This window comes from Lactuca serriola, chromosome 9 (genome assembly GCF_051521515.1).
Source record: "Lactuca serriola cultivar US96UC23 chromosome 9, Lser_US96UC23_V15, whole genome shotgun sequence".
Classification (NCBI taxonomy): Eukaryota; Viridiplantae; Streptophyta; class Magnoliopsida; order Asterales; family Asteraceae; genus Lactuca; species Lactuca serriola.
This window is the reverse complement of record NC_136416.1, coordinates 22,902,586-22,913,990: the sequence shown is the minus strand read 5'-3', so window position 1 is coordinate 22,913,990 and position 11,405 is coordinate 22,902,586. Positions and strand designations below refer to the sequence as shown.

At 33.5% G+C, this 11,405-nt stretch overlaps 1 protein-coding gene across 1 annotated transcript; it reads left to right on the top strand.

The window, feature by feature from the left end:
• The first annotated feature begins 599 nt into the window (after window positions 1–599).
• On the top strand, window positions 600–2,666 carry LOC145072176 (L-ascorbate peroxidase 2, cytosolic-like). The gene is made up of 9 exons (XM_079018560.1): window positions 600–670; window positions 1,027–1,159; window positions 1,226–1,400; window positions 1,476–1,590; window positions 1,662–1,747; window positions 1,860–1,939; window positions 2,021–2,123; window positions 2,380–2,438; window positions 2,520–2,666. The coding sequence occupies exons 1-9, from the start codon at window positions 634–636 to the stop codon at window positions 2,533–2,535; spliced, it is 804 nt and encodes a 267-aa protein (XP_078874686.1). The 5' UTR covers window positions 600–633; the 3' UTR covers window positions 2,536–2,666.
• Window positions 2,667–11,405: the final 8,739 nt, after the last annotated feature.

The window sequence follows — 11,405 nt, the reverse complement described above, 5'->3', positions numbered from 1 at the left end:
TTTTTATCAATTAATATCATTTAGTAATATATATTTTACAAAATATAAATATACGACACTAAAAAGATGATTGAACAACACAAGAGTATAGCATTTTTCTGCTTGATCTGATGTTTATTTTTATCAATTAATATCATTTAGTAATATATATTTTACAAAATATAAATATACGACACTAAAAAGATGATTGAACAACACAAGAGTATAGCATTTTTTTATGATGAATGGTGAAAACAATTGATGAGACAGGGAAGAAAATAGTATGTATAAACTATAAAGTATGATAACTATTTATTTGTTTTAATTTAAAACGGTAAATTAATATTTTTATTACAAGATATAATATATATAAATCCAGTTTTTTAAATCTATACATGCTCTGTACTTGTACATTTTTCAAGTTGGTTATTAGTTGAAAGAAGACAAGACGAATCCAAATGTAAAATAATGTAAAAAGAAGTTCTTAAAAACAAAAATTAAAAGCGTCTGTTTAGAAAAAGTGTAGGGACTATATTTGCAATTCACTGATTTTCATCTTAAAGTCAGCTCATATAAGTTACTGATCCAACGTTCACAATAAACACGTTGAAACCGAAAATCACTGTTATAAAAGCATGTCATCTCCCCTCTGTCATGTCACTCCTCGAGTTCCACTTTCATCTACTCACTGGTAATTACGTTATATATTTTTCTCCAATTACAATTTAATTGTATAATGCAAAACAAATTGTATGAACAATGTTATTTTAGCTTTGATTGAGTCGTGATTTCATCGATTATCATCTTCTCGAATGACATCGGCGATCTTCTGGTTATATGCTTTGATTCTATGCTCATTGCACTTCTGGTTATCTACACATAAATTTGGTTACTACGCGTTCTCCATGAGTGATTTTGTTTTGAATCCTTTGATTGCTCATTCAGTTACACATCGCGCCTAATTTTCTTATCGGCTTTGGTTAAGTCGTGATATCATCGGCGAATGGCGATCTTCTTCTTACGTGCTTTGATTTTTTGAACTTTCAGTAATTTTCGAGACCATGGGGAAATCCTATCCAGCTGTGAGTGACGAATACATGAAAGCTGTTGATGAAGCGAAGAGGAAGCTTCGAGACTTATTCACTGAGCAGAACTGTGCTCCTCTGATGCTCCGAATGGCGTAAGCTAACAACACAGAGACTCCATTGTTCTTGTCGATTTTAATTTAACCTAATTATGGTTTCAGATTTCATTCTGCTGGAACTTTTGATGTGAACTCCAAAACCGGAGGTCCATTCGGAACCATGAGGCAAAAAGCTGAACAAGCTCATGGACCCAACGTTGGCCTTGACACTGCTGTCAATCTACTGGAACCAGTCAAACAAGAGCTTCCGATCATCTCATATGCCGACTTTTATATGGTGAATTAAATCACTAGTTTCATAAACTTAATTCATGTAATCTTTCAGACATTATTAATCTCCCTTTTCATTCAGTTGGCTGGCATTGTTGCTGTTGAGACCACCGGAGGACCAAATATCCCTTTCCACCCAGGCAGACAAGACAAAGACGAGCCACCAGCAGACGGGCGTCTCCCTCTTCCCAATCAGGGTTCGTAAAATCATGATGAAATTTAACTTAATTTCATTATGGATTTCGGGAATTAAGTTATTTCATTTCAGGAAGCGATCAATTAAGAGCTATATTTATCAACACCATGGGTCTGAATGATCAAGACATTGTTGCTCTTTCTGGTGGCCATACTTTGGTGATTAGCCATTTTATCATTTTTTTTTTTCGGTTAACTTATCCATCAAGTGGTTTGTTTATAGTAGTTTATAATGTAAGTGAAGTGATTATATATTTATATGGTTCCATAGGGATCTTGCCATAGGGATCGATCTGGGATTGAAGGATCATGGACACGTAACCCGTTGACATTCGATAATAGCTACTTCAAGTAACACTTGTTTCAATTTATCTTTTTGTAAATCAAGATTTAAGTTATTTGTAATTATTGATTCGGTTTAATCGGTTACAGAGAACTTCTAGCTGGTGAGAAGGAAGGGCTTGTTCAACTACCTACCGATAAGGCCCTCCTTGAAGATCCCGTTTTCCGTCCTCTCGTTGAAAAATTTGCTTTGGTACCTGCATTTATTTGTTATACTATAATGTATTTTACTGTATTATATATATTATAAATGACAGGACAGGACAACACATGACATGATAAATTTTTTATGGCTATTTTTTGAATGTTGTGGTATTTTGGTATATTGTTATTCTAACTTTTTTAGTGAACTTTTATCCATTGACATTAGTCGGTAACAGTTTTTGTGTGTCAACCAAAGTACATTTTTTTTTATGTCTTGTTGTGTTTAACAAATATATTTTTCATAGGATCAAGATGCATTCTTTGGTGCTTATGCAGAATCATTCATGAAGCTATCTGAGTTGGGGTAAATCATCAGAATTATCTCTTATTTTTGTCTAACTATGAGGCAGATTTGCTAATTGTTTCGGCTTTTTTTTTTCTTCAGATTTGCTGATGCTTAAGATTTTATCAAAATAAAGGCAAAAAGAGTGGTGATACGTTACGTCTTTCATTTTTTTTCGTGTGCTCGTGTGCTGTAATAATACACTCTATTTTGCGAAAGAAATAATCAATAATGAAATATTTTATAAAATTTTGTCGTGTACATTTCCCCTAACATTTGAATCTAATCCTCAAACATAATCAAACTCACAGTTAATTATCAGTAATTTCCATTAACAAAGTTTTTAAACTAAATTTGGTTTCTAAAACATATACATTCGACAAATACTATTTTCTATCTTATTAAACAGTAGTAAGTAACAAAAAAAACATCGATGGTACTGTTTTAAAAATGAGAAATTAAATTATCTCTTATCTTTTATTCCTATAATTATTCATACTCACTAAAATTATGACAAATCATCATTCAATTTAATTTTATTTGATATCTTCCTAATATAACCTTAATGAGTTAGTTAAAAAATATGTAATGATGACACTTGTCATAATTTTATTAGATAGGAGCATTTGTAGACATAAAAAATAAAAATCAATTTAATTTCTCTTTAAAAATATATACATTCGGAGTCAATGTTTGAATATGATATAATGAGGCACAAAAATATCAAATAATTTTTTTTGAGTCGATTCAAAACTATTTTAAATACCGATAACAAAGTTACATTACAAAAAAGTGTTCAAATACATATTATAATTGTCATCTATGAGTTGCCATATCTTGGAAACAATCTATGTCAACTTCGTCTATAACTTTTGCTAATTATTCTATTTCAACGGCACAAATTAAAGAATTAAAAAATTATCATCGATCCGGTTTCTCAAAACTGATCTCATAAGCTCCATAGCCGAAAACAATGTCAACTTTACTACCTCCTATACCAAGTAATAAGAAATGTGTTTTCTTGTTTCCACCATGACTCTAGAAAGGTCGATGGCTCCATTCAAATTAGAAAACCGAACATATTGTTTCACAACATCATAATAAAAATTAAGTTGTGCAAGATTCCTCATTTTCACATTTGTAATATTATTCGGATATAACATACTCTATTTTACCATCTTTGATGCGTCAAATTGCAAAAATAAGTAAAAACTAACAAGGGCTAAAATCCGCCATATATGGATGAGCATCGGCAAGGGTGGAGCTTTATAGGGGCAAGGGGAGCTTCATAATTCTGGTTTGGTTCTACAAATAAGTGTGTTCTTTAGGGATATATCTGGTTCTGAGTCCGCCCCGAACCAAACAGAGATTCGAGTCTCGAGAACCGATTTAATGGGAAATGGTGAACATAGAACCGAATTGAATACTTTGGATCTGGTTTTTTTCTGTATCAAATGCTCATCCATACCGTCATATTTGGCAATCAGGTCCTTATCTCTCTAAAACAATCACGAAACTCTTGAAATTGCATATCAAAAACCATGGTAAAGATATCAACTTATAATGAAGTTGATTGTTGATGTTGGTATTTTGTCTTCAGTCGACATGTCGACTTTTCAATATCATACTTTTCAAAATAGTATATTTCCTCTAAAAGATCTTTAAAACCATATTCTATAAAGTTTTGTAATTTTTTCCTTGTTATTTTTATCAGTGAAACCACTCCAATTATGTCTTGATCTTTTTTTGAAGAGCTTGTAACAACATATTTGTAAGCTAGGCAACATCAAGTGCAAATAAAACACAAAATTAAATGTTTTAAAATACAAAGTAACATTATGTGCTTGGTCCCGACTAAATCCATTTTTACCTTCCTTTTTTCAACATATTAAATGACTTTAAGAACTTCCTGAAATAAAGAAATCAAACTTGACATTGTTTTATAACAAGAACCCTAATATGTATCTTCAACTCGTATTAGTGAAAGTTCTTGATTTAACCATGTCCTAAGCTATCAATTGCGCGCTATAGCGTTTTGCGGAGATCAAGAACCGCTATTTTCTGTTTAGCGTTTTCATTTCGCGGTACCGCTATTAGCGGCGCTATTCACCGCTATTTACCGCTATTTCAATAACCGCTATAGCGGCGCTACGGGCGCTATTCCATTTTTGTTCACATTTTTGGTCAATTGGTTACTTTTTTCAATAAAAAACTAGTCTTAATGATCTCACTACACTTTCATTTTAAAAAGCCCGAACAAATAACATAATTAAAAGCATTCAAAGCAACTATGTCTACCGACAACTCTTTTTCTCATCTCTTTTTGAACTCACGCCAACTTGAGTTGCCATGGTCACACTCCATTAATGCTTTTTGTAAATCGACCCACTCCTATGAGGCCACGACTTGGGTCTCAACTCCTTAAATCAACCACGGCCTACTAATACGATATTGAACCCATGCAATCCAATTAAACTCTATTTGATACTTTTACACTACCTAGTTTCCATATTAATATAATAGAATATTAAGTTATGTTTTTATATGACTTTTTAGGTTTGATGATATTAATTCTATATAGACTTATAGTATTAATACTCAAATATATAAATTCTATATAAATATAATATAAAATTATAAATTATACGTAATATTAAAAAACCGCTATACCACCACGATAACCGCGATCTCAAATAGCGGCATGTGATCGCTATTGAAATTTTGACCGCGATAACTGCATAGACCATGTCCTAGTTTCAATTTCGTCGATACCAATTGCTTATTGCACTTATCTTTTTATAACTTTCTCGAATCATATCTTTTTGTTGGCAGTAAGCACAAACCACAATCATACCAAGGGGAAACATTCAAGGAAATTTCCAACACCATTGCGATTTATTACAACGAACACAATCACTAGTTGAAGTTGGTGAGCAAAACGATATACATAAAAACCAAAATATTATCTTTTAAAATTGAGCTTTCAAACCATTAAATTCACCTCGTATATTGCTTTCTCCATCATAATCTTGTCATCTTTTTTTTTTTTCCATATTCAATACATGTTTAGCAAATAAAGAGTCTATGAAATATTACATGAACGACACCTACAAATTAATCTCTCCTTAACAGGCCCAAGTTTGTCAACATATCGCAAAACCACAACCATTTGTTCTTTCTTTGTCAACTAATAATGATATAACATCGCTAGTGAAACCACTTGATTATTTTTCGGAGCATTTTCATGTAAATTTACGGATATTCTCACTAAGTTTTCGAATTGGTTTTATTCTTTCCAAGAATTATCCTCTATGCAAAGATGCCTATAACTCATCATGTCTATGAAATGGTAATGAACTATTAAGTAGATGTCTACACACCTTAACTAAAGCATTTAATCCGATATGGTACGTTTTTCTTGAACTTTCACGTTGTTAATAAAAGCAATATAAATGGATTAGTGTTGTATTACTAAATCTTTACAAACATTTTCTTATACTCTGTCATAAAAACTATTAACCGTTCCGACATTAGTGTGTTGGCTATGAAGGAGACATAAATTATTTTTTTGATTTTGCTTTGTTACCATTTTTTCATGAGCCAAAAAATAAACACACAAATTGGGCTTTCTTATTTTCAAAATCAATTTTGCGAAGTGGCTAAGCCCAAATATCAATAATTTAAAAACCCAGCCTAAATATCATTGAGGGCGTTGTTATTAGTTTTTTAAATCCGAATTAAACCTATATTTTACATATGAATTTGAGAAAATTACACGGATGGTCCTTGTGGTTTGCATCCGCCCCTAATGCCTTTTTTGTAAGTTAGGTTTCCGATGCATGTTTATTCGACATTTTAAGAATAGTTTTGAAAGCCAACAATACTTGATAAAATTATTCATAATTTCGATAATTGATTCAATAAAATAGAATAGGCATATCGCACAAGTTAAGAATAATTAGATCTACAATTATGTTGGTTTAATTGCAAGCTCAAGTTCACATCATTGTTTTATGTGTGGTAAATAATTATGTATACATATTTGATCATTTTTTATTTAAATTTTATATATGATTTAATGCACTGTTCAAAAAATTTAATTTTAATGAAAGATTAAAATGGCATTTTTGTTCGAAAACATCATTTTGTCAAAGGGTATTAATTTGATTTCACATTTTAACGTATAGATTTGAATAGTTCAAATTGAATTAAAATCCAAGCTGAATTATCCAAATTATAATTTAGTTTTTGAGAGCCGATACATTCAAGAAAATATAAAAACTTAACAAAAGTCCCAAACTATTCAATGACTTGCTATCTTAGTCAAACTTGGTTGTCTCTTAAAATAGATTTTATGAATTTTAAGCAAAATTCTAAATAGCATGAGGCATAACATGACATTAAGATTGAACTTCAAGCTTCACGAGTTATGATGTTTTTTAATATATGACTTAAGACAACATTTGTCTATATAAACAATATGTTTTCTATTGTCACACAATTATATTGGACACCATGAATACATACAAAAAGAAAACAAATAACATAATTGTAAATCTATATAAACTATATCAACTTTACAAAATCAACAACTAAATAAAAAAATGTTAACAAGAAACCAATGATTTCACACCAGATCGATAAAATGAAAAAATAAATAAATAAATAAATAACGGTACTTAGAAAAAACTTATGTCATAACGCCATGATGTGTCACACCTAATATCACTGCAATTAGAATTTTTCGGATACCAGAGTCTCCCATTGCAACAATGTTCTTTTTAGAACATTGATTTTAGGTGACAAATAAATCAATCATATTTATTCTTTTTACTATAGTTGACTAAGATGACACGACATTGAATAATTTGTGGATTTATTGTTAAGTTTAACTTTTTCCCATTGTCTTGACTTTTGGAAATCAAATTGTACTTTAGTTTGAAGTTTGAATTATTATTATCCTTATTTGAAAAATCAAAATCAAAAAACATTTCTAATTAAAATGATGCTTTCGAAAAAACACATGTTATCACCCTACCCCTCTCCACGACTCCACCCATTTTACCCTATTCTCTCTCTCCCCCCCCCCTCTCTCTCTCTCTCTCTCTCTCTCTCTCTTCTTCTTCTTCTTCTTCTTCTTCACCTGCAAATTAAAAAAAGAGCAACCCATAACCCTATCGTTCTTCCATTTGATTTTGTCTTTGTCCCTCTCTTTCTCTCTTTCATACAAAACCTGCAACTCACGAAAAAATTCAGAACAAAAAATTTGTATGTGTGTGCACTTCGTTAGAAACCAAGATCCCCGGCAAACAACAGAACTCCAATGAGCACCGAAACTCCAAGATCGCCCCTACAATCTTCCCCTCTCCCTTTCACATGCAAAATATTACTCTAACCTGCATCATCTTCCATTTCTCTATTGAAATCTTCCCGATGCAAAACTTATATACACCGATGAACACACATACATAGATACACACACACACACAAAACACTCTACAATCAATTTGCAGGTTTGAATCTTAACTTTACAAGCCCTAGTTTTGCAATATCCATGACAGTCAACCCTAGAATTTACAAGACCCGTGTTGAATCAATTCAACTGGTTCAGTTGGACCTTGATCCTATGATTGAAGGGTAAGACTTATATGTCTCTCCTATATTCTTATAGATCAAGAAAGCCATCTGGATTAATCAGATGAAAAGATTCAGAATCTGGTCCATCCATAATACATTCATAGATTGAATCGATTTGAGCATGAGATGAATAGGTTTATCTAGGTTCTGAATCGCCGCCAGATTCAAATCGGAAAGATGGAATAACGCTAACACCCATAGTCGTGGATTGAATCGATTCTGGTGAGTTATGGTATTTGAGGGCTAATCGGGGCAAATTGCGAACCAAATGGGGCTACGGCGATAGCCGACGATGGTGTCGTTGACCACTTGACCACAAGTTTAAAGGATCATGGTGGTGTCATTGGGTTTAAGGAGGAGTATACGAAAGGAGAGGAAAAGTCTGAGTCGTGATCTTCCTGGTCATCGGAGTGTGTGTGTGTGTATGTGTGAAGTGGGTCCATTCTTTTCTTTTCTATTTTTAATTGATAAAAGATTAAAATACAAATACAAAAAATACAAAAAGGAAATTTAAAGGGTAAAATCATCCTTACAGGTTTCCCTAGGACCAAAACACAGAAATTTCTTAATTTCAGGACTAAAACCACGAAAAGTATTCGATTTTGGACATATATATTTTTTTTTATAAATAATAATAACTAGTATATTGATTTGCTATATACTATAGAGGTTCTAGAACATTTCTTTTCACAATCTCTTTAAAAACCACTATGCATGTGGACTTATTTATTAGATAAAATTTTACCTGTGGTCCTTATGGTTTGATTTTGTTTCCCAAACAGTTTTTATGAAACCTTTTTATATGAATTGTCCATTTAGAAAAAAAATTGCACCCTAATGGTCCTTATTGTGGATGTTCATTTGATGAAGCTCTTAAGTTGACCACATTTTCGATAAGAGTTATTTTTGACATTTTATGAAACTTCACCACATGACCATTTGTAAAACTTCGCTTAAGGGTCATTTGTGAAACTTCACTTAAGGGCCATTTGTAAAACTTTGTTGACAGTTTGTGAAATTTAGCTATATAAATATTATATTTTCTATATTTTAGTTTTTTTTAAAATTTTTTTATTTGATTTGTGAAATTTAAATGAAGTCTATTAAATTTTGTATTAACTATCATAAATCAAATAATAAGTTTAAAAAACTAAAAAAATGTAATCTTTATATATCTGAAAAAATAAAACTTACTAATTTTAATCATCATGTAAATTTATTTAGTTAATATATAAATAATTTTTGTTATATAAACTTTATCTAAAATATTTAAACTACAATACTGTAACATTCCAAAAATACAAGCCAAAAATTTCATTTTTAAAACATATGCTTAGTAAAACATTAAAAATAAAATGTTCACCGATCATAACATTTCATAAAAGATATCGCATGTCTGGAAAACATTTTCATAAAACGTAACAAATGTCAGAGTACAAATCCCCAGGAAGATCTCCTAGTGCGGAAATACGAGACATGTGTGTGATGGGTCACTACCGCGCCAGCTCCTTCCCCTTCGAAGAAGAGGTACCTGAAACCAAAACTGAAAACTGCAAGCACGAAGTTTAGTGAGTTCCCTCATAATACTTCATACCATACAAACATACAAAGAACAGCTAGGAGATACGGGCCTCGCCCACACTCTGCTATCTGAGAGATACGGGCCTCGCCCATACTCCGCTATCCGAGAGATACGGGCCTCGCCCATACTCTGCTATCTGAGAAATACGGGCCTCGCCCACACTCCACTATCAGAGAGATACGGGCCTCGCCCCACTCAGCTGCTCAACCATAACATACAAGTATCACACAGACAACGAGTATAAACAATTCTATCATACTGGCATATATCATAATCAAACTCAACTATGAGATATGGGCTGACCACCCTCCGACACTAACATATCATCTATACGGGTCGGCCTTGGTGTCTTAGACCCGTTACTACTGGAAGGAAACTCACCTCGAATGTAACACCGTAAATTTCAAAACAATTTTTCGCATTTTATAAAAACACAAATCATTTAACATTCATAAAACATTAATGTTTGAAACTCAATCCATGCTATATAAAATTCCCAAGATCTGATAACATAAAATCCCGTGTGTGTACTGATCAAGTCGGCGCCTTCCCACGGTCATCACTAGTACATGAAACAAATAACACCAACACTGTAAGCACAAAGCTTAGTGAGTTCCCCAAAATACCACACATAACACATATTATCACTCGAGGCTATAACTCTGTGGGTCCGTGGACCCTACTCTGTGAACCCTCTGGTTCTAACTCTGTGAACCTTCCGGTTCCAACTCTATAAACATGCACAGTATAAATCACATAGAAATAATGCAGTACAACACATAACATACATATAGCATACAAATACTCTGTCACATAACTCTGATTACCTACTCAAGGTAAAGTATAGTGAGAAGACTCACCTCACGTATCTCGATAACTCGCAATTCCCGGAAATCACTCGCGCTCGATCCCCCGAGCTATAATCCTCCTATAACACCATATATCTCTAATTATCACTTTCACAACTAAGGTTGACTACCCCTATCAAGTCAACACTGGTCAACGGTCAACTTTGACCGGACTCGGCGAGTGCACTAGAGCGACTCGGCGAGTCTATACGTGTTCACTGACTCCCTAGGATCCTCTCTTGACACGTCGAGTACTCCCCTGACTCGACGAGTTCCACCTGGCATGAATCGCGGGGCCACCACGACTCAACTCGCCGAGTCTTAAGAACAACTCGGCGAGTTCCATCTTGACTCGGTCCACCCGTCAACCCTCTCTGACTCTCCCTGACTCACTGAGTCAACCCCTTAACTCGGCAAGACCACTCGTTGAGTGGTCATGGACAATCTTCATGCTACTCGCCGAATCTGTTCTTCGGACTCGGCGAGTCTATGCCATGCATAAACTCAAACTCACTCCTAAGGTCAGATCCGTTCCAATAACTCATAGATCCAATCCTTCCAAGCACATACATCACGTAAAGTTATAATCTTGGTGCTCATGCAAAGGTCCAAAGGCCTTATTTGATGATATGGTCTCTAGAATGCTATTCTAAGCTCATGACCTCCATTAACACTCATGAAGCTTGAGGAAAAAGAGTCTATGGACCTCTTTGGGTCCAGATCTAAAGCACCAACACAAGAAGAGGCCAATTACTCCATGGATCATTCCACAAAGAAACCCTTACTCTAAGATTTACACCAAGGACTGAGAAAGGAACGAATGGTTACCTCAAATGAAGTCTCTGAGCTTAGGAATCACTGGATTAGCACCTTCTTTGGTCTCCTCTTGCCTTGATCCTCTTCTATATGCAAAAACACCCA